Here is a 24,520-nt window from a genome sequence, read left to right on the forward strand (position 1 = left end):
AAATCATGTGTGGATTTGTCTCATGTTGGCACTTTACTTCATTTCAAATAAAAAACAAACAAACACTTTTTAAATTATCTTAGCAAATTAGGAAAACTGGGTAAGTAAATTATTACAAGTTAAAAAAAATACCAAATTAAAAATAAATAGATGAAAATAGAAAAGAAAATAAACAGATGCATAATTTAAAAGACAGTTTAATGACGTACAGCTATCACACGGGCTGTATTTGCAGGGTCTTTCACATCAATGTATAATATATGTTAGGTGATAACCAAGACAGAACATAACCTGTCTCACTCATCCTGATTGTGTATTTAGGCTCTGCTGTTTAGCCAGCCGCTATTCAATCCTCTTTTTTCCGTTTTCATTCTTACCTTTCTCGCGTTTTTTGTTCTTTTTAGCACATCAGACAGTTTTCTCACTCACCTCCTTCATGCTGCTGCTGTGGTTCCTCTTCTCTCAGTCATCTAATCGGCCATTTTTCCACCTCTCTTGTCTTGTTCCTCCTTTGCTCCAACAATTAACATCCCATTGATCTTATTAAAGCGCTCTTGGTAAATAGGCTACTGTTAAACAAAACTTGAATATGTGAGTGTGGCTGTGAGACGTCCGATGCCCGCTTCATCCAACAGAGGGCGCTCCATGAATACATTTGGACTGCGGGCTGCAGCTTGTCACACCGGGCCGTCTTATCTGCCGTTCACTGGGCTTTGTGAAGAGGTGAGGCGACAGGCCGAGGATGGGATGTTTTCAATGCATTAATCAGTGTCACAGTTTAAGGCACGTCGTCTTTGATGTGAAACAGACACTTTGAGAGTGTCGCCCATGCTGTGAAAAACAGGCTGATGTGCTGATGGAGGAACAGCATCCTCCGGGGACTTGCAAATGATGGGCCTACATCTGTCTCCACACTCCTTTGTCCTGTCAACAGGCTCATGTTATGGAATCTAAAATGTAAAGCTGCTGCTTGGTGAGATGATCAACACAGCTTGAATTAAACCTACTTTTTTATTCCACATTTCTTCCTTTATGAGCACAGTTTAAATGCAAATGAAACTTAAATTAAACTTCTGATCTACTGAACTGAACTGTTATCCAACCCGAGCGGCCGCATGGACGTGCGAGGAAGCGCTGCAGATGTGTTAATTCCTGCGCGGATTTGCTTTAATTCCTCCAGTTTTCGGCGACAGGCTCGCTCGCAGCTGATTGCGGGATGTTTATTGGGAGTTTTAAAGGAGGCGCTGGAGGGAATTATCACCTGCGGGACAAATCTCTGCCAACAACAGCCCAACAAGTAGGAGCAACCCCTCCAGCGCGCATTTCCATAGCATGTGAGACCGTGGGGAGGTTGTGTTAGGCAAATAAAGACTGCGGGGTGATAGTGAGCCGAGGAAAGCAGTTTGACACCTTTATGTCACTTAGGAAATGCGTAATGATGGTGTAAAGGAGGTAAGTTTATATTTTCAGTAAACAATAAATATGCTTTTATAGGCCTATTCACCGATGCCAAGGTCCAGAATGAACTTTAAATCCGAGCTTTTGTGCCAACATGGACAAAAGTCCTTAAAGTGCCCAGATTAATAGAAACTATAACACCAGCTGAGGTCGTGTGATAATAAAAGTGCGGAGCAGCTGCTAAATGGACCTCGTGGTGAGTGTATTGGGCCAAAGAAAATATATGTAAGCTTCAGTGAACTATTAGGTTTCAGTGAATATGTTTCACCAGATGATCATATTTATAAACCCTTGCGCAAACTGGCTCACATGTCATTCAAAACTTCAGATAAAAAGATCAATTCCAAACTCTTTTCATAATCTATGGCACCATGTGTTGTGAGTGAGTGTGAGTGTGTGTGTGTGTGTGTGTGTGTGAGAGAGAGAGAGAGAGAGAGAGAGAGGGAGAGAGAGCATGAGTTACTGTAGAAAGCCTCTGGTGAGTGAAAACAGTGGAAATGAGTGTACCGTGAGTGTGAGGTGGGTGGGGTGGCTGTGTTTCTCCTCCTTAACACGCATGGCTGAGGTCGTTTATGTAAATGCGTGAATTTAATTTTCAAAAGGACAGCCCTTTCCTTTGCCCAATGAAAATGAACCGCGGCTCACACCTGGCTATAAACCCAGGAAGGAGCCCAAAGTCCTAATCAGAAATCTGTTGAAAAAACCCGGAGAGGCGCAGCAGGCAGACGAGTGGAGAGACGGCCGCGATGACTTCCAGTGAGATCGAGATCCCCGGAGAGGTGAAGAGCGACCCCGCTGCTCTCATGGCATCCCTCCAGCTGATGCCCTCACCGGTGCCCAACCCGGAGATCAAGTACACCAAGGTCTGTTTCTGTTTCAGTCCGCTGACGAGCGGCTCCCTCTGCGCAGCGACTCAGCTCCTCACCCGCAGACGTCTGATCGTGTGTCTTTTAACCAAAACCTTTTCTTCAGCTTAACTTTTTTTTTTAATATGTGTGTGTGTGTGTCTGTGTGTGTGAGCAGCTGAGCCCGTGGGAGCTGACAAACTTATCAAAAACAGGACTTCGTAACAACCCCTGCAAAGTCGATCGTCTGACGGTTGCACGTTTTAAAGTTCCGATCTTTTTTTTCTGCGCCCACGTGCACAGCGTAGCTCAGCATTACATGATCAATTACCTCTGCACAAGATCATTTACTCTAATGACGCAGATCACGGACGTAAAATATTTTAGAATAGGAGCCTTCTAATTATTTTTGTGTTTTCTTGGTTTCACTTTAGAAAAAAATGAGATATTTACATTTTGTAATTTGAGTCTTTGCATAAACCTGGTGAAGACTGATAATTGACTTTGTATATAACTTGGGACAGTTATAATTCCATATGCCACAAAATAGCCGTGTTTTAGGAGGCGCAACTATGTTTTAATAAGGGTGTGTCATAGGTTGAGCTCGTTTTGGTAAAAAACTAAGGAAATTTTCCTAAATTGTATACAACACTGAGTCACCTGGACAATTATTTACTCTGATCGTACATATTCCACATTGCACCTGAAGTGCACACTCAGTCAAGACACAGGCCGGCATCATTTCAGATCACTGAACGGAAAGCTAATTAACAAAATCTATTTTTCAACTAAAGTCGCCTAATAAAAAGTAATTAAAGGAGTACGTATCAAATTGAAATAATAAAAATCGTTCTCTTTCATTCAGTCCTCCTATTATAATAACTATGTTTCACCTCAGTGGTGATTTTGTGGTACTCAATGAGTTGTAACGTTCTTAATTTAATTAATGTTAGATTCCTCACAATGATTTGAGGAATCAGTGGCAAAGGCTGAGTTTGTGTATAAACAAAACAGCCCAATTTCTAAATGCCTAAAGGCTTCTCTGTCAGTGACATTGGCAATCAAGGCAGTTTACACACTCACAGGTTGGTCACAACCCAAGAGCTGGCAGAGATTTAAATCAGACATTGTCTGGTTATTAAATGACAGCATGTTGGTTTAGTAATGAATACATGGTTTCGTGTTAAAGTGCACATTGTCAAAGAATGTGTTATCAGGGCAGTTTTCTGGATCTCCCTGCACTCAGAAGTGTGTGGGTGGGAGAGAGGGGATGCAGAAATAGCTGGAGAAAGAAGCTGGACTCAAACAAAGAACTTTAAGACATGAAACAAATTATGCTGGAGATATGATCAAAAAAAAATCTGCTTTCAGAGGGATTTGAATTAAAACATCTGGTGAGGACACAGCGTGTAAGTTTATATTCTGTAGTTAAGTGCTCCAACATTTTCTCCCCATAATAGATAAATAGCATTAAACATATTATTGCGTAATTGAAGCAATAATCAGTGAATCACATTCTCTTATTTTCCAGTTACACGTGTTGAAAATAGCTCTCATATGAAGTATTTTGTTGCGTGTTTGGTATCAACTCTGCAGTTTCACCATAGTTTTTTAAAAAAACATATTCACACACTGGAGCACATTGAAGTGGATTGAAGTCCTTGGTTAAAGATCAGGTCTTTTCCTCTCAGATTCTTGTAATGTCTCATCATCAGCCTGTGAAGCCAGGATGTAGCTCGCTGCAGACTTGTCGCCACTGAACAAAACTTGGTCTTTCAGCGACAGAACAAGTATTTTTATGATTGCGAGATAAAAGGCCAGGTCTCCTAGAGGACAGATTGATGATAGAGTGGTGTAAGTTCAATCGGTGCTGTAACTGCTCTGTGTTAACACCAGCCTCTGTGCTTTAAGTGCAAAGGGCACGCTGCTGCACCGTGAAGAGGACGGTGCGTGTTGTGTAGACTCTGTCGTGTTGCAAGCTTTCCATTCCCTCACAGTGCGGAATGTAAGTTAAAGGGGTGGACGCAATGGCGTACAGGAGGAAATTTAGGGAGCGACTTGGTGAATTAACCCCCAGGAATTTGGATCATCCAGTCCCTGTTGGTTTGGTGGACATAGGGGGCAGAAGGGCCCTGATTTATGGGAACCCCTGGCGTGGGCTCTCCTCACACCCTGTTCCTGTTCTCCACCCCACTGACTGCAAGGGAAACAACCAACACTGCTCACTGGCCTATAGGGTGTGTGGATGGAGCTGCACAGATTGTCTTCAGATATTGTTTTTAGATACATTAAACTTCTCTGCAATATAACAGCAATATTAATTTTTTCTGAATTCAAAAATCTTGATAAATTTCAGTCATTTAGTCATGATGGCTATCATCTTCATTTTGCAATGCAAACCCTGGAAACAGAGATATGGCTGATACAGTATCATTACTTAACAGGTTTGTTTCTATAACAGGGAAGCATGGGATATAAAAGGGTTATTGTAATCAAGGTTTGCCCCTTGTCCTCTTCACCAAGTCATGAACTGCTCACGGTCAAAGACATGCTGATTGTATCAGTAAAGCTATCTGCCTTCTTGTGTTCATCGAAGATTAGAGTTCTGTTATTAGTCTATTGATATCCCCGTAAGCAGACTTGGTAGTTTTCACACTCCCTCTCTCTCGAGGCTAAAAGCATGAGGAGTAGAGCTGGCTCTCGGTCGTCCTATCCCCTACCCCCACATTTCTATCGCTAGAAGGCTCCAACAGCTGGGTTACAAGACAGAAACAGTTTAAAGGTTGATAGGACCACGGAGGAAGCCATAAATAAAAGTGCCATGATAGCTCTTTATTGATGTTTTCCACTTGTGGTAGAAGTGGAGAGGAGAGACGTATGAACAATCAAGGCAAACACAGAAACTTTCCCTGCTCTTTTCGGTGGGTGATACTTTTGGCCTTTGTGGTTTTTCACACTGTTCAGCGATAATGAGTTGTTAAACCAGACACTTAGTGGGACAGATTTTACAGGAATGGAAATAACTTTGCTGCTTTTGCTTTGAAGGAACAGTCTGTAAAATGTTTTTATTGCACGTGGTAAAAGTGAAAGGTCAGCACATTGTTTTGCCCTTTATTTTGACATAATGGAGCCTTCTGCAGACTCTTTTAAAAGCATGAAAAGTTAAGCTTTAACAAATTATCAGAAGAATGTATGTGCAACAAAAGAACAAACAAAAAAACCAGCTTTTTAAAAATGTGGTTTGTAGTTCCAGTTTGGTTTTATTGTGGCCTAATTCTGTAATAGGGTAATTACATAGAAAATAGTGCTAAAAATATAAAGAACTAACAAGGACCAGATTGAGGGATCAAATTCAGTGGCTGTGCTCATTGTCTAGGTTAAAGATCTCCTAATCTAATCAACAGTTATAAATTTTCTTTGTTGCTTTGCTCATGGTGGCATTAGTGCACTTTCACCATAGGAACCTGTGCCGAACCTGTCTGCTAAAGACTCGTGTATTTGTAAAGCAGTCTATGCAGAGGCATCCACTCAGTTTGGATGAATAAGAGGCTCCATCAATCTGTCACTGATTGAGATAGCACAGATGGAGGCTTGGGGCTCCCCGATGCTAGGTGCTGTCCACCGGGGTGTAAATTATGGCCCTGTCTCACTGTGTGGGTTAGTGGCCCTGCCTCGCCAGAGCCTGACCTGCAGCTCTGGAGTTTTTCACTTCAAAACCACCATCTTACTGCGATCAAGATCAAACAGAGTCAAAGTTAGGGGATACTGTGCAACTAAATGATTTATCACAACTAGCACAGCGAGAACCCCCCCCCCCCTCCACACACACACACACACACACACACACACACACACACACACACACACACCTTCTCTGCCTTTGCTTACACAATCTCCCAGTTCACACATGGCCACATACTCTCTAAAACACATCTCTTTGATTGTGACAGGGTAAGTGTGCACCGCCATTAATATGTCCGTTGGTGTGAAATGCCTACTTGTGCACCGAGTGTAAATTATCATCTTAGCAGACGCGTCAACATCATGTCCCCTGTCACTTAATCACTGTTTAAGGAAGAGCAGTGACAGAAAGGTTACCATGTTAACTTCCCGCACCTCCAGTCTGCAGCCCTCCTGACAAGGAACGTGTAAATCCTTACGGTGTCATTATGAAAAACTCTGGCCTTCATAAATCTGCTGGAATGGCCTCTTTCTCCGGCGAGCGCGGGACGCAGCAGAGGCACAAGTGCTTCTTCTAGATGTTTATTTGTCTGCGGAAAAGCATCACATGTCTTTTAAAAATGACTTCCTCTTTGTCCGGCGATCCCATGAGTAAAACTACTGTTCTTTAAACATTCCCTTGACCTGAGATTTAAAGAATGGTTAAGTACACATGAAACCCATCAAACCTCAGATGTTCAAAGGAAAAAGAAAAGGCCAGTAGTGAGAAAGGGGGTCAGTTTTTACTGTTGATTCATGAAAATCAAACTGCATGTAGCCTTTGTCTTTATCCCTCTGCAATCTTTGATCGCTCATTTCATCAAGATTGTACAGCGAGGTCTGTGTGGTGTATTTATATGAAGTCTGGAAGATGATATGTTTTTGTTGAGTGATAAAAAATTAGATATTTGAAAGTGGAGGAAAGGTTTGAGATTCACGGGTACCAATTGGATAAATTTATGACTTAACTCCTGATGAAAATCTGCCCATAAACTTTGTCAAACACTAATCTTCAGCTATAAAATGCAAAATATAATATTCCCCTTGTGATTTCATAAAAGGTATTAAGAAATTACCACCGTAAAAGCCTGAGAGAGGCTTTAATCTAAAGTGTCTGCTGCTCCAGTGGCGTGCACGCTCTGCTGTGGTTGCTGACTATTGGAAGAAATGTATTAAATGAGTGAATCAACTGAAAAAGTGAACATGAAGTTGTTTGTAATTGCAGCCTCATGTCAAATCAGTGTTTCTCACAGAACTTCTGAGTCAGGGTGAACAACTCAAGCCGGTTGCCCACACACACCGCAGAGACAAAGACGTTTGCCAGTCAGTGACAGCGAGGTCGCCCTCGCCAAACCCAGGAGCGCAGGGTGGCATTGTCTGTGGGTGTGTGAATGAAAAACATGAAGGCTCCGTGGTGTCAGACATGCGGAGAGGAGTAGGAGAAAAAACACCAGCTGGTCTCCACTTTCACATGCTCTCCCCTCACTTGTAACAGCAGCAATTATAAGAGTTTTGAAAGCCATCCAGGACCAGAGAGGAAATAGAGGTCCTGTGATAGGGGAGGATATGAAACTTCCTGCACAGACGAGTGTTGCAGGTGCCCGGCTAGGATTCGTCTGGCTGTGGAATCTTGGCGTGTTGTGTATAAACACACACATATACATAAACCCACACGCCCCCACCCCCGCCCCACGCCAACCCACCCCACCCCTCCTCCTCCCCCCTCCCCCTTATATAAGACGAGAACTGAGCAGCATTGCATGTTCCTTCAGCCGTTAGCGTCTGAGCTGTGAGAGGAAGCAAAGAGCCAAACAGATGTTTTGTTGGCTGCAGAAAATATTTTGGCATTTCTCACTTCCCATTGCAGTTCACTCCTAAAAAATGAATTATCACAAAAAATCACGCAAAGTTTTGTGTACGTGAAAAAAAAATTCCTCATGGTTTACCTGGTGCACGGTGAAGAAATCTCAAGTAAAATGCTTTTGTAATGGATGAAGATGATCAAGACGCCTGCATCAGATGTTACATTAAAATAACCAAATCAACAAACAGGCACCAGGTTTTAGCTCAGCTGAAGCATGAACAAAAAAAAAAAAAACTTGTTTGCGTACAACATGTCTAATCTCTTTATCGTCCCCATGGTCAGGAACTCGGTCCCTGGATGATGTGACTGGAGTTGCTAAATGTTGCAGCTGCCCCGTGGCCCATGCAGAAAGTCTTGACCTATATGCTTACTGCTTAGCTCTCACATCAGGCATCCTCGTTACGCGTCCGTTTCAACGCTTCTTTTAAACAAATGCAGCAGCACAAACTGTTAACGCTTGATAACTTAAAAGTTGCAGGAAAAGTGTTTGTTTGGAAAATATCATCATCTCTGCAATCTCTGGATACCAACTTAACTCTACTCTGATTGTTATAGACGAAACCACCATGTGAAGTGACAGCAGCAACCCTGCAGGGAATGGGAAAGAAAAACACTATTTGTCATTTGAAAATGTGCACTTTTTATTCATTCTTGTGTTCTTTGCCCCTCGTCCAAACGATCCTAAGAGCAATTTTAAGAAACCTTGAGAGTTGATTTACGACTTGGTCCTGTCATCTTAATCAAGTCTCTCAATGGAACGAGACAAAAGTCCAACACCAGTCCGAGCCCAGAGAGAGGGCCGAGCCAAGCGGTGGCTGACAGTTGTCCTTTTCTGGCCGTGATTTAGGTGGCGGTCCGCTCCACTGTTCTCCTGCTTCATCCGTTCTCCTTTAGCAGCGTCTTGTGAGAGGGGTTACGCCATGCATAAAGCTGCCCATGGTCTGCATTCTTGCTCGGACTGTTGAGGCTGTCAGGGGGCTCCTCTTGATTTAGGGCGCCCCACTTCAGTGGCCCCTATAAATTTAAAAACTAATTCAGTGCTCTACAGGACTTTCTGTTTTTGTAGCTGGCCCTCTGCTCCTTATCGTTACTGACAATTTTATGAAGTGCTCTTAATGAGTGTCAGATTAAAGGTGGCCCCTGAGAAGACTGGAGAGAGGAGCCTCTCCAGCCCGGTCTATGTCTATGTGTGTGTGTGTGTTGAGATATGTGGGGGATGGTGTGGGTACAAAGGAACCGTAGAGGAATGAGTCTGTAACGTATGGTTCTTGCAGGGTGGTACACACAGATACTGAACACCTTAAACGTCCGCATGTGAGTTATTCATACGCGGCGTCCACATTATGAGCCTGCGAGCCGTGGGAATGAAGAGGAGGAGGAGGAGGGAGGCGGAGTGATGTGTTTGCTCCAACAGTTTTCAGACTCCCTGGCATTTTATACCAACCCGAAAGTAAACATGGCTAACAGTTTACAGCCAATTAAATAGTACTTAAAGCCCAGCATTTATGGGGTAAACATGTTGGAGAGTTTAGGGAGGCTCAGGCCAGCGGGATACTTGAACCCTGCTCTCAGGTTTGCTCTCGGTGCATCTGAACTCCTCTAAAGTAGATGGCCGGTAAGAGCATATGTATACACAGAGATAGAATTGTGCCAGCAGATGTTCTCCTTGCAGTCAATCTATCAAGCAGACTGACAGCCATTAAAAACAGTGTGTGAGTAGTCTGCCTAGTGGATCTAAACATGTCAGCGCGGAAGGGGCTCTTTTAAAAAAATTGCATGAGATATATTCGCAATTTCAAATCACACCTCGCGTTTTGTTCCAGCTTATGAAGGGTTTGCTTGTACTTCGGTGACATAATTCTCAGCTTTGTGACTATGTAAACATGGATTTCTCTTTCTTGTCTTTTTTGGTCTAGATAGATGTTGAATGCGTCTTGTTCCCAGCCGGTTGTTTAACAGAAGACTCGCTTTAACGCATCACAGAAACCAAGCGCGGCACGTGTTTTATGATCTCGTAAACGAGCAGTGATGTTGTGAAACGTGTGTCTGTGTGCTTGGGGGTGGATGGGTGGGGGTCTGGTGTCTGATAGGGATTTATCTGCCCACCCACCCCTCTCAACCCACCCCCTTGTCTGGATGGTGGAGCACTCCCCAGAGAGCAATGCTGGACAGGCAGGAATCTCCGTCCAGATTTCCAGAGATTCTCCCATATCCCTTACACAAGAGTCTGGAAGAGCTGGGCCTGCTGAATGAGAGCTGTTAGTCTTTCACAGCCTCCACTACAAGCATGCCACTGCAGCCAACATGGTGGAATGAAATGATTGCTAACATAACATAAATATTTAAAACCTAAAAAAGGAGTCATTATCTCCCACTCAAACTCAGCTGCTTTGTAGTCAAATGACATCAGTTTGAATAAGGTTTTAATGATCATTTTGTACATTTAATTCATGCAAAGAAAGAACATGCCTTATTAGAACATGACTTATTGCATCTGTTTGCTAAAATACTAAGAAGTACATTTTTTTTCCTGCAGATTTTCATCAACAATGAGTGGCAGGACTCTGTTAGTGGGAAGGTCTTTCCAGCCTACAACCCGGCCACTGGAGAGCAGATCTGTGAGGTCCAGGAGGCAGAGAAGGTAAATACTCTACAGCGTAGCATCCTCTGTCTGTCTTTTTCACTGAAATCAGGGTTATTGTTCTGCAGATAACTTCAGTGGTGGCAGAAGCATTTACTCAAGTACCAGTATCAATAGCACACCATAAAAATACCCCAGGTAAAAGCCACAGTATCTGCACAAAGTGTACTTCACGAATCAACCGTTACAAAGTACTCATTATGCGGAATGGCCAGTGTAAGTGTGACATTATCATATAACTGGATCATTATGATGCATTAATATGTAAGCAGTACTTTAATGGTGTAGAAGCTATTAAATCTGTTAAATACATGTTGTTGCTTAAAAAGGGCTATATTTCCTAATGAAATATAGTGAAGTGGAAGTAGAAGTGTAAATTGTACTTTAACATGCACTGTTTGAGTTAGTTACATCCCACCACTGGATAGCTTCACAATGATTATTCTTATGTCTTGCTTTTAGTTATTTATATATTAGTATTACATATGAGAAGACACAAAAAGATGTCAAAGGGAGTGCACGGATACACCTGTTCACTGATTCAGAGTAGATGACCATCAGTACGTTTCCTTCTCGTCTCTGGTAGGCTGATGTCGATAAAGCGGTGCAGGCGGCTCGTCTTGCCTTTTCTTTGGGCTCCGTTTGGCGAAGGATGGATGCATCAGAGAGGGGTCGTCTGCTGGCCAAACTGGCTGATCTAGTGGAGAGAGACAGTGTCTATTTAGCAGTAAGTTAACCAAATATTGGCATTTTCTGCATCAGTTAATGATATAATGTGTATATGTATAATACTAACCTCTCATCCACTTGATTATTATCCTATAAATTTCAATTTCACACCTGCACTGTAATTGCACTGAAACTAAAGTATAAGCATTGATCCTTTGTCTGTTAATTTCATTTTATTCTTATATTTTGGTTATTAATTAATGCATTTTTTTGCCTCCTGTACTTTGAGTTGCCGGTTTCTGAAATAGGCCACAAATAAACTTGCTTTGCCTTTAAGAGAACTTACAACTGTAACTTAGGGGCTGTATTTGTAGTTTAGTGTTGTCTTAGTGTCACATTTAACCCCTGGGAGAGTGTAAAGGCTGGAACAGTATGGAATTATGTTAGGATCACTAGGTTATATCGCATATTTCTCAAACGTCTCCCCCGTCTCTCTTCAGACTATTGAGTCACTGAACAGTGGGAAACCTTTCCTGCCCACCCTGTTTGTGGACCTCCAAGGAACCATAAAGACACTGAGATACTTCGCTGGATATGCAGATAAGATCCACGGCACTTCCATTCCTATGGGTAAGACGCCTCTTTGAGAACTACTTCGACGTTTTAGTGAAATGGACTAAAGGCAGATTGGTGATGAGGTGAAAAGTTGAACAGTTAAGTAGGATGACAGTGCAAGATGTTGAACAAAGACTCCTGTTTGTCTCTGATCACATTTAGGAGATGAACACTGAGGTGTTGCTTAGGTGAAATCCCTGGCTTGTTTTTAGTGGGGCTGGGTATCAAACCACATTACTTTGAGCATCGACTGAACTGTCTCGTCTCTAAGCATTAAAAACTGTGGTACCAAAAGTTGGTAAATCATGATTTCCCTGTGAATGTAATTTGTCAGACACATTTGTATTGAGATGTAATATAGATGCATTTTAAACCTGAAATAATTGAATTACCTGGAAGAACAAGCTGCACAGCACTGAAAACATTATCACCTTTTAAGTTAAAATGGCAAACTTCTTAGCAAGCTGTAAACCACCTGATGAATGTAAATCCAATATAACAGTCTTTCAACTCTGTTTTGGTCTCCTCCAACTCCTGAGGGAAATATCTGGCTAGTGGCTGCTAAAAGCCACCAGCTAATAGCTAACTTGGTGTTTGATGCTGGACAGGTAGTGCACAGTGGGTTTTAAGAGCTTGTTAAAATATATTGATTATAGCTGATTTAAGAACTTTGGTGTGATTAGTTAAACGAAAAAGTTTTCTACTCGGAAAAAAAAGCAAGGTGTTAGATTGGTGATCAATCAAACCATTTACTGTCCTGAGGACAATAAGGCTGCTGAATTTGGGTGTGAAGAAGGGAAAGTTGGCTGTGTCTTTCAACAGGAAGCGCAAAAAAGGAAGTAGAATAAGAGAGAGGGCACGGGAAACCTCCTGACAGCACTGTGTTGTCCCTCTCAAAGCTTCTCTTGCAGACTGCTGCCAAACCAGCCACGGTGAGCATTGTCCCAGGGTGATAGTTTAAGCTTTATTGCACCAGTAGACTTTCAGAGAAAATGTCAGAGAAGAGGACATCGCCATGCCAGCCGCAGCCCTTCAGCATCTGTCCATCCTGCACGTTATCCTGAGCTTATTGTGTTAGATTTGTATCATAGACCGGGAGAAATGAATGGGGAGTGTCATTGTGTGAAGCACCTTTGGCTGCGCAGCTTGGTAAAGTTTACATTGCTTGTTCCAAATTGAAGCATAAGTCATTTGCAGGCGTCACACTTTCAAACAAACCCTGCAGGCACTTGAGTTCCTCCTGAAAATCTCATGTCTAGTAGGTGTGTAGTTTTGTTCTCCAAACAATAACAGTTTGAAAAGACTCAACATCCACTTTGGAATTAAGGGAAAAGTTTGACAATTGGGGATCTTTACTGCAGTTTTGTGTCCATTGCTTTGCTTTCACTGTATCCCGTTGAAAGCGATTATCTGGGCTTGTCATCTATCATTGATCATTCCAATCCAAATGCAACATTAGGCAATGTTTCATCAGCTGACGACTGTTGTAACAAATTTATGTGCACACTTCTCAATATCAATTGTTTTTGTGGAGAATGAACAAGCATGGCACACCCTCAGTAAGTACCTCCTCTTACTTAAGTAATGCAAGAAGAATGAGCAAACCTTTCCAGCATAACACCCATCTCTATGACCTAAAACAGTTACACACATGCCTGTGCTGTAGGAGGCTCCAAACGAAATGTAATCTCTCACCAGGGTAAAGAAATCAGGAATGTTGCATGTGGATTCATTTACAAATTAACATGTTGAGTCAACAACACCGGGGGTATCAGGTGGTGACATTTTTCATGTGTTTCAAGCTTTAAACTAAAGCTAGAAATGCCTAACCCTGTTTTCTCTTTGTGTGTGTGTGTGTGTGTGTGTGCGTGTGTGTGTGTGCGTGTGCGTGTGTGCTGCATGTGTGTTCCTCCACAGATGGAGAGTATCTGACATTTACCAGATATGAGCCCATTGGAGTCTGTGGACAAATTATCCCTGTGAGTATCACCCTTCCTACAAGTGGCATGCATGATGGATACAAATGGACATAAAAGCTAGAAAAAAACCCAGATAACAGTGAATTGGCTATGTTTGAAAGAGATGTCGGCGGTTGTTCGTCTGGCCTGTTTGTTGAATTACATTCTGCATTTTCCAGTAATTCCCTGACAGTCACTGTTTATTCGGGTAAATCCTGCTGGTAAGCCCCAAAAATAACGGTGCCAGCGAGCTTGTGTAATAGAGAACGAGAAGTGAGAGGCAGAGGAGTGAGCTGAGGGATTTAACATAGTGGGTTTGGGGAAAGGAGAATGGTGAGAAAGGAGGAAAAGATCAAGGAGAAAGAGACACTGTTGATTGTGCAAGAGTGCAGAAAGCGTGTGGTTCTGCGTTGAGCCCCATGGGCTCCTGTGTAAAGCAGAAATAACACAGGCCTGTGTGTTGTACAGTGATATGGGTTTATTGCACATGTGTTGCAATTTCCCGGCTTTCTCAGAATACTGTGGGAAGAGAAAATACTGTACAAGTGCCGAGAACATTTTCTCACTTGACTATGTTTAGACAGAGTGAAAATGAGAGTAAGTGACTTAAGAGCGATGAGTTATTGAGCTTGACTTGTGACCACCCAGTGTGTCAGTCAGATGTATGATGTCTTTTTCCTGCATGTGTGTGTGTGTGTGTGTGTGTGTGGGTCACGCACAGTGGAACTTCCCTCTGATGATGACAGCATGGAAGCTGGGTCCAGCACTCGCTTGTGGAAACACTGTTGTCCTCAAACCCGCTGAACAGACGCCGCTCACCTGCCTCTACATAGCCGCTCTCGTCAAGGAGGTAATTGACAGAGTCTCTATGCCAACCACAATGTGTTCACAAGTCCAAAGTTAATACTCCAATAATTGAATCAGAATCACTTTCAGGTTTCAGTTTGCCAAGAACACAGTGTTCAATATGAATTTGGCAAACACTTTATTTGGATAGTCCAGTGTTAGTGTAACCACAAGGCGACAAAAACCAGATGTTTAGCAAAGTGTCACTTGTCTATCTGGTGCATCTTTTCAGAATCTGTAATTCTAATTTGTAATTAATCCTGGATGTTATTTTAATTTCCACCCTTAGCCAAAAAGTCTGCAAGAGTTAAAGGGTCAGTTCATCTAAGCAGATTTGAGCACTGACTCGTATTGGTGTGCAGCCCTGCAGACAGTTTTGATCAGCCAAGGTGTCAAGATTTCAATCTGAGATTTTTGGTGCTTCCCCAGTACAATGGAGGTCAATGGAGTTTGTCTGTGGTCCTTAAAGGACCAGTGTGTAAGATTTAAATGAAGGAGCTCCTTAGTGACGTTGACTCTTTAAGATGAAATGAATGAAATCGTTGGAATCAACGACTTGAAACTCAACAGGAAGTTGAATATCAGGACTGACACGTTACAACTGAAGACTGAGACACAAAGCAAGCATAACAGAGCTTCCCATACAGCACAGCTGAGACAGTCCATATAAAATACAACTAAATGAATGAGTGGTTAATTGAAATCCAAAGTGTGCTAGCAGTGTATTTTATTGTTAGAGAGTGTTGCGAGAGAGTAAATTAAACATGATAGGAACAATGCAGCATCACATGTTCATGTAGAGAAACCTAATCATGCTGTACAAATCCCAGTGTCCACATCCTCCCTGTCTCCCCCCTGCCCTCTCTGGCCTCGCCTCTTTTTGGAGACTATCTGTCTGTTGCCTTCTTCTTTTTGATGTTCTCTCCGTACTTTGCTGGTAGGGAGGTTGGGTTGGGTCCGGATTCCCCCACACCGCCTGTGGTTTTGCTTGGCTCTGCTGTCATCTCTGCTAAAGCTTGTTTCCTCTCATATTGTTTTGACAGGCCGGGTTTCCACCGGGAGTCATCAATATTTTGCCAGGATTCGGGCCAACGGCAGGAGCTGCAATTGCTTCGCACATGGGCATAGACAAAGTGGCTTTCACAGGATCAACCAAGGTACTTTTCTCCAATAAAGCGGCTCGGATCAACAGCTGCCTGCAGCTCGCTTTTGTCGGCAAGTGACACAGTGACCAACATGTGCAGAGCATAAGAGCGGGCTGAATAATTAGGGGACGTTCTGTGCCTGTATTGAAGTCTAAATGACAAACAACTTACTTAAGTTGCATGCCCTGTCATTACTACTCATGACAGAGGGGCTTTGATTTTATCTCGCACACATGCACATATTTCCGCTGTCAAGAGTATACAAACACATCTCTCTGAAAACACTGCCTCATCTGTTTTCCCTCCACTGTCTCTGCAGTACTGACGTACCTCCACAGCGCTTTCATTGAACTTAGTATCAGGACACACACAGCATGAACCCTTGTGGCTTTGCAGGACAGGGGAGCAGTTAATGGAAAGCTAAATCATCAAGGACATACCATGTTAGGTGTTGAGTGCTCGGAGGTGTTGCGGTCTGAACGAATTCCTCAGGCCAGAGGGAACAGCCGGAGTGACAGCAGATTCCTTTTCTGCAGATCATTTATAAACATCTGTTATTTCTAACTGCAAACTAAAGGCTCTGGTAAAACCATTTACAGCAATCCTGATGTACAATTTATGCTATGATGGGACCAGCCTGTATTTCACATGCATCTTTGGCGCACGAGCCAGGTTTATGTAATGTTTGGATTCGACCTGTGGTTTCTGGAGATGTCTGTTTTGACTCTGGTGGTGTGTTGGAGAACCAGTGTGCAACTGTGTTGTGAGCCACCTCCGATAAGCCCACACAGGTATAGATGTCAAAGATTACTGAGCCAACAGTCACAGTAATGAAAGCAAAATTAGGCCACACGATGAGAGATATATGTTAGCTTCAGATGTGAATGGACGTCAGAGTGAGGGAGCTGTGTTTTGTTGCTTGCTTTCCAATACCCCCATAATCAGCTGAGTGCAAAAGCTATAATTTCAAGTAGAAAACATGTCAGGTAATAAATTGAGTAATTCATAAACTAATAAATGTGAATGAAGAAGGATTTAAGACATGCTATCGGCAGTGTTCTTGGAATAATAGCTACGGATGTGTTTAGTAGAGACATTCATGATCCCCAGATGAAGAGCCCTGCTGACTTTGGTGACATTTCCTGTAGCACCACCATGAGGTTCAGGTTTTGTTTTCTAGTGAAATGTCTTTAGATGGATGGATGGATGGATGGATGGATGGATAGATAGATAGATAGATAGATAGATAGATAGATAGATAGATAGATAGATAGATAGATAGATAGATAGATAGATAGATAGATAGATAGATAGATAGATAGATAGATAGATAGATAGATACTTACTTTATTCATCTCCGAAGAGAAATTTTAATTTGGCCAACATTGGTTAATCAGCTAAATTGATTCCAGCCAGCCTCAGCCGTAGGGTTTAGCACCAACTAGCAAATGTTAGCATGCTTAACTATGGTAATGAACCTGGTAAACATTATACCTGCTAACCGTCATTTAGCATTGTTATTGTGAGCATGTTAGCATGCTGACATGCTAGCATTAAGCTCAAAGCGACGCTGTGTCGAGGTAAGAGCCTCACAGCTGCTATCATGGCTCTTAGTCGCGTTCTTACCTCATTTAATCTCAACCCTCAAATGTCTTATTGAATTCTTAATTCAGAGCACGTTAGAGACGAAAAACAGTCAAAGATTGCTGTTCTATCTCCATAGCTTCATCTACTAATCAGACCTAATCAAAGTGGAAGCTGTTAGCGGTCGCTATTGATCTCTATTGAATATTGACCTGCTTTTCGCTAGAAAATTAAATTGTCCAAAATCAGAACTTTTTACAAATACTGAACCCGTGTATGACTGGCTCTCATTGTGTCCTTATCAGAATAACATAAAACATACATTTTTCCCTTTGTCATTCCCTCTCTCTCTCACACACACACACACAGACACAATGAGCGTGTGCACGCCAGCTTGCATAAATACACCTTCTAACACAAACATCTTTGTTTTATCATCTCGTCTTGATTGAACATTTCCTTTGTGAGTGGCCCAGTTTTTTTTTTTTACTAGTTTTCCTGTTGTTTCATGTGATCTGGAGTCAATTACTGAAAGAATGAGCCAGTGCTATAAGAGACTTCTGATGCCCAGACAGTGAGTCACTGCACTGTAGTAGCAGGGGTGGGGGATACTGGCGACCAAAGCATCTCCTCACAGGGTGGAAGATGGTGGTGTAGCTACAGGTGGATTCTAGGACCACAACTCATCCTCGTACTGACTCACATGTGGCTGTGACTCCACACGGAGGAGTCGCGCAGCACAGCGTGTTTCCTTTACCCCTGAATAAACACACGCTAACCTTCCCTTAGTCAGCCTTGTTGCATTGCTGATCAAAGACAGACAAACACGTCAGAAACAAGAAGTAGAGTCAAGTTTTGTGTTGCTTTCGTGCAGCGTTGGTACCAGCCGCAGCACAGAGGTCGATTCTGTTCTATCCATTGTTTCCTATTATATCTTAGTATCTTAAAGCAACTCAGACACCAGAGAAGATAGTGAGAGAAGATCAGTGTTTTCCATGTTGGAGGTGGGGGTTTTTTGTTTGGCCATCGAGAGGGTATTTTTCCACTTTATCTCGTCAGTTCTCTCGGAAAATAAAACAGGCTGTATGAGTAACAGGAAGATGAATACTTGTTTAGGGTGTAGGGTTGTCAGGGAGGTTTGTTGGATTTCTCAGGCTTGTTATCTTGAGTTAATACAATATGTCACAACATAGAAAAGGTATCAGTTAAAACAGCTAATTCGTTATACTATTGAGACTGTTACTTTTTAATGTAATGACCACATCGTTATTACCACGACTGATGATGTTCCCTCAATCTTTAAGGATCAGATCGACATTTTGGGAAGTACGTGCATTTGCTTTATTGTTGAGAGTAATATGAGAAGATTGATGTTCTCTTTTACTTGTACATTAGATACTGGATTTAGCATAGATTATACACTGGAAACCTCTAATCCTCACCCTTATAATCCACATAAAAGCAGATGAGTAAAAATGACAAATTGGGGTTTTATGGGGGGATTATGTGTAATTGTTGAGTATTAGAGGTGCCGATATGTGGATTTTGTTACCTTTGGACAGAGCTAGGCTAGTTCTTTCCCCCTGTCTCCAGTCTTTGTGCTAACCTAACATAAGATATCCAACTGCTGGCTAAAGATAACCCTACGTTTTGTCTACTGTTCTAGGCATTTATTTTTTAATTTCATCATTCAGATCTCTTGTCAGACTCCTGAAATAGATCACTTCTATTCAGTCACACAGATTCTCACGTTTGCCATAAATTTTTAACACTGACATTGTGAGCAAAAGAAATACAGATTTTTCAAATCAGTGTAATGTTAAACTGCCTCCTCATTATGATAACGGAATAACATTGTAATGCAAAATGCAAAAATGATTGCACACGTGGTGTTCACTGTGATTGATGACGCAGTATAAACTAGTTTTGCTAGTTTATTTCCATACCATAACTAAAACAAGGGAAATAATGCATTAAAGAATCCAAAACTTTTTAGCATGTGCTTGAAAATGGTCAGCAAATGTGTAAAGTATCTATCATTTACAGTAAAGGAGTTAAAACTTGAAAAAACACTGGTATGGTCCCTTAAGACGAGTTACATATGTGATTTCCTGTAGTGACCCTATCAAGCAGTGCTGTTCTTAAATGTTTTATTTATTACTTTTCATTTTGTTATGTGATATTATCACTCCTGATAAGGAGTAAAGAAGAAATCTGGTAAAGGAAAAAAAACACAGCAAACCCCTTGTTGTCTTTACACCAGACCTATTTCATACTCCCTACCCCCCCACCCCCGTTAGAAAGTCGGATCACAGAACACCACCCACACATCTTGTGGTTGCTTCTTCCTGCCTTCATTAGACATCAGATGCTGTTACCGGCTGAAACATCATTTTATTTTCCTGTTGCTGTCTCCAAAAACCTGTAATAGATATTCATTCTGTGTGTTTGCAGAACTCATGTTTCAGCTGGCCTACCGGTGCATTCCCTGTTTAGAGCTAACCAGCCTCTTTAAGTTATTTAATGGCTCCAGCTGATTTACTGATCTGGCCACGGGCCTGCATCTATGTGACTAAAGCCCAGATCTGTTTCCTTTGCTAGGTCGGCAAGCTGATCCAAGAAGCAGCTGGGAAGAGTAACCTGAAGAGAGTGACGCTGGAGCTGGGAGGAAAGAACCCCAACATCATCTTTGCAGATGCTGATTGTAAGTTTTCAAGTAATGTTTTATTCAGCGCTCCATTTACCTGTCACCCTCATTGGGTGGTCCGTCACTGCCGTTGTTTTGCTAGTTTTCCATTCTCACCACCTTCGATCTGTGGATAAACACACATGGACTGAGAATCTTAAAATGCTCAAAACATTTGTAGTGCCATGAAAATCTGGGGATGGATGGGTTTCATATAAATTCTAAGTGGCTCACCAAACTGGGGGTGCCGAGGCTTTCAAATGCTTTCAGCAGCCGTGAGAGGGGCTCCCTAAGGCCTGTAAATCAGGAGAATGGACCCTGACTCAGTCGGGTGCTTCAGCCGAGACCTATAAATCACGGGGGTCCGTTAACCCTTCGTGCACAACAGCAGGGTCCTGTCTCTCAGGTGTCAGGTATCAGATTTGCACAGGATAGCTCCAATAAATATCGGGGCAAATTTTGTAACAATATACTACATGGATTACTTTTTTTTTTTTTACCAAATGAAGTTTTTTTATATGTAGATGTGATGATGATTTCTGTGAACATTAGACTTAATGCTTCTTACTTTTCAGTTATACCCATGTGTATGGGACAGTGTGTCTAATGTCTAAGAAACTGTTTTATATCTAGCTATTGATTAACTAAAAGCCCCCTTTTTTCCCAGTGGATCTGGCTGTAGAGCAGGCCCACCAGGGCGTGTTTTTCAACGCAGGCCAGTGCTGCACGGCCGGCTCTCGCATCTACGTGGAGGAGCCCATATATGATGAGTTTGTTCGGAGGAGTTTGGAGAGAGCCAAGAGGAGGATAGTCGGCAGCCCCTTTGATCCCACTACTGAGCAGGGTCCACAGGTGAGGTCAACGGATCCTCGGCTTTGTCAAACATCAGCAGGAGTTTCATTTGAGCAGCTACTTTTATCACTCGCTGCGTCTTTTCTTTTCACTCAAAATGTTTGTTTCTCTGTCTTTTTTGGATTGGTCTCTCATATAATGTCCGTCCTCCTCCCACACAGATCAGCCGGGAGCAGCAGAATCGTGTGTTGGAGTTTGTCCAGAGCGGCATCAGTGAAGGAGCCAAGCTGGAGTGTGGAGGCAAAGCTCTGGGCTTGAAAGGGTTCTTCATTGAGCCCACTGTTTTCTCTAACGTGAGGGACGACATGCGCATCGCCAGAGAGGAGGTACAATGAGAAAGAGCAGGGATTTTGATAGCTAAAGCACTAATGCTGCATGTAAACCTGCACAGAAAGCAGTGGTGGAAGAAGCAAAAGTAGTAATGCCACAATATAAAAATACTCCATTCAACTCAATGTCCTGCATTGAGACTTTACATAAGTCAGATCGGTTAAATGCATGAGAAGATTTAAGATCTGCAACCTTTACATTTTATCTGTTCACAGATTTTTGGCCCAGTCCAGATGATCATGAAGTTCAAAACTATCGAGGAAGTGATCGAAAGAGCCAACAACACAGATTATGGTTTGGCTGCAGCCGTATTCACCAGTGACATCAACAAAGCCATGACCATCTCCACAGCCATGCAGGCTGGCACCGTCTGGTAAGTTTCATCTGCTGTATTTTTTTTTAGATGCAATCAGTAATATTTTTCATGTGGGAAGTATCAACCATGTCAGACTCTGGCATCCAGAGACTGTAAACTGGCGACGTGCCACTTCACTATCATTACACAAGCCGCAAAGAAATGTTTTCCTTCCTTCTTTTTCACTTTTTTCCCTTCAGCTCAGACATTCAAGATATAAAAATATCAAAAGCAACGTGCCAGTGCACGACAACAATGCAGATAATGCAGAACGTAGATTGTAAATGTAAAGTGACACCCTTATTTTACAATTTGTATGAATGAAATGGTCATAAAATGTTACCTCTTGAGTTCACCTAAAATTGTTTTGTTTCTCTTGTAATTACCTGCAGATGGCTATAAGTAGGGGTGGAAGTATAGCTACCAAACAGCATCTGCCAGGAATTTTTCACCACTTGTTATACTTGACTGCAATCCTCCGCGAGCTGCGGAAACTTTGTTTTGCTTTGTCCTTCTTTCTTGAAGCTGCCCAGTCACCAGCCCACTCCTCTTCCTCTGCTGAAGATTTTGTTCGGTACTTTGAGAAGGACCAAACCTCTTTTCTGCCTTGACTATTCCAAACAATATTCACTGCTGATACCAACCACAATGGCCGCTCCTTACAACGTAAAGACGTTTGGGATTGAGCTGTGTCTTTAGCCATCTCCTGATCTTATAGATATGGGTAACATCTGAGGGAATTCATTTCATCCCTTCATGGATTATTTAGTCTCGTCAATAGATTTTTTTTGCTACTTTGCCCAGATCACCATAGGAAATACAATATTTATTACTGGCTCTTTGCAACATCACATTGATGAAAAAACTCTTTGTTTGTTGTATAGATTAAACAAACAGGGTATAACATGTTTGTTAGTGAGCTTAAGAGGTGTTGGTAGCAGGATTTGGTTACTTTTGGGCAGAGTCAGGCTCGCTGTTTCCCCCTGTTTCCAGTCTTTGTGCTAGGCTGCTAGCGATCGCATCATATTTACTGTACAGACATAAAAGTGGTATCAATCTTCTCATCTAACTGTCAGGAAGAAAGCAAATGAGCACATTTCAGTTCACTGTTGAACAATCCCTTTAACCCATCAATGGCTAAAAAGGCTGAATCCCAGCACATAGCAGAAAATTTTCTCTCTTCCATCTTTTCATATCTCCAGATAGCTCTGTTTAAATCGTCTGTCTCTCCTTGTGAAAGGTTCTTGTAAGGAAATGCTTTAGCTCAACCCTCTGTGTGGTAAAGTGACCATCGCTTCACATAACAGAAAATGGTCCTCCCCCTCCTCCTCCTCAGGATCTTCTCAGTCAGAGATTTGTCCCATTTCCTCAGACTGAAAACTCTTTGTCTTCAGGCTGAACCTTTCTCCAACATGTTTTCCCACTCCTACTCCACCTCAGCTTCAATCTACTCAGCCTCCATTCATTCTTTCCTTACCAGGCAGCTGCAGTTACTGAATTCACAAATATACAACCTGACAACTTTCAGCTGTGTTTGCTAAATAATAAAGGAATTATGTAGTTAGATCTAGAGGGCTTCCAAAATACCAATGACGATGACAGTGTGTTTTTACATCAGTCTTACCGAATGCAGCTGTAATACTACTGCTTTGGACAAAATTATGCACCATTTTATAATAGCAAACCACATGAGTCGAAGGCACAAGAGTGATCAATGTTTTGTGTATTTCCCAGGATAAACTGCTTCAACGCTCTGAGCACACAGTGTCCATTTGGAGGATATAAAATGTCTGGCAATGGACGTGAATTGTGAGTATGACCTGGTTGCCTGCCAGCTGAATATTACTAACACCGACTTTGTGTTTTGAAAGCCTACTTTCCAAAATTGCTTAACATCACATAAATTTTTATCTAAGAGGATATTGCAGTATTTCTCCATCAGGAGCCTCCAGCAGTGTGTGCACTACATTTCGCAGCTGCTGTCAGCATGATAGTTTAAACACAACGAGCAGCATTGTTACTATTTCCTGTTGTCTGTTTTCAGGGGAGAAAGCGGCTTGAAGGAGTACGCAGAACTGAAGACCATCACAATGAAGATGGTCGCCAAGAACTCTTAAGGCAGCCACCCTTTTTTTTGGGAGGAGCTAGCGTCTTCCTCATCACTGACACCGCCTCTTGTCGGTCCGTCCACGGTGGCAAACAACATTAACCATCAAAACTAGTTATCTCCACGGTAACTACAGGCTGTGACCACTCACTGCCCTCCCAGTTCCTCCATCACCTCTGCAACGCTCGCCATGGACAGTCAGCCAATCCCTGTCCAGCTATCTCCACCCGCCTTGAGTTTGTGGACTGTCTCTAGTTTAACTGACAACGACTGAACTACCCCCATAATCTATACCTCCTCCACTAACTACACTAAAGCACTCACAGAGACGATGGGGGAGGCTGTTCTGACTGCAAACCCCAATAACAAACCCCCTCCTAGCCGCTACAGCCTGATCCTCACTCCCCCCTCCCCCCAGATGCTGGATGCTCAGAGACTCAGTCACCGCACTTGCAATCAACCCTTTACTAGCAACTTGTCACGTGTTGGGAGGCAGTTTTTCTTTGTACTGTGCGGTATGATCGTCAAAAACCTCATGTGTCATTGTCTTGGTAAGATTCATGCAAGCATGTCAGCTCGTTCAAGACCACTGATGTAGTCAGCCTCAGATATGAATGGATGAAATGTTAATTCAGCATTATAATTGATTTCTAATTGTCTTTGTTTATATTTTAGCTTCTATGACTTAACACTGTATGTCAACGTGAAGATTTTAACCTCTTAAAAGCATTTTACTCTCACCTGCTAAAAGAGGAGTAGATGTATTTTAAACATTATGTAACTGATTTTCATTGATGTCCATCTATGTTTATGTTTATACAATCATATGCTATGAAATGATAAAA

The 24,520-nt window shown here is 42.3% G+C and overlaps 1 protein-coding gene across 1 annotated transcript; it reads left to right on the forward strand.

Annotated features, from left to right (window-relative positions):
- Nucleotides 1-2,088: 2,088 nt before the first annotated feature.
- Nucleotides 2,089-24,520, forward strand: aldh1a2 (aldehyde dehydrogenase 1 family, member A2). Its single transcript, XM_041944423.1, has 13 exons — nt 2,089-2,321; nt 10,424-10,528; nt 11,115-11,255; nt 11,698-11,827; nt 13,730-13,791; nt 14,492-14,620; nt 15,660-15,773; nt 19,947-20,049; nt 20,699-20,883; nt 21,045-21,209; nt 21,429-21,586; nt 23,303-23,377; nt 23,613-24,520. The coding sequence occupies exons 1-13, from the start codon at nt 2,205-2,207 to the stop codon at nt 23,683-23,685; spliced, it is 1,557 nt and encodes a 518-aa protein (XP_041800357.1). The 5' UTR covers nt 2,089-2,204; the 3' UTR covers nt 23,686-24,520.

Source organism: Chelmon rostratus, chromosome 1, assembly GCF_017976325.1.
Source record: "Chelmon rostratus isolate fCheRos1 chromosome 1, fCheRos1.pri, whole genome shotgun sequence".
NCBI classification, from domain to species: Eukaryota; Metazoa; Chordata; class Actinopteri; order Chaetodontiformes; family Chaetodontidae; genus Chelmon; species Chelmon rostratus.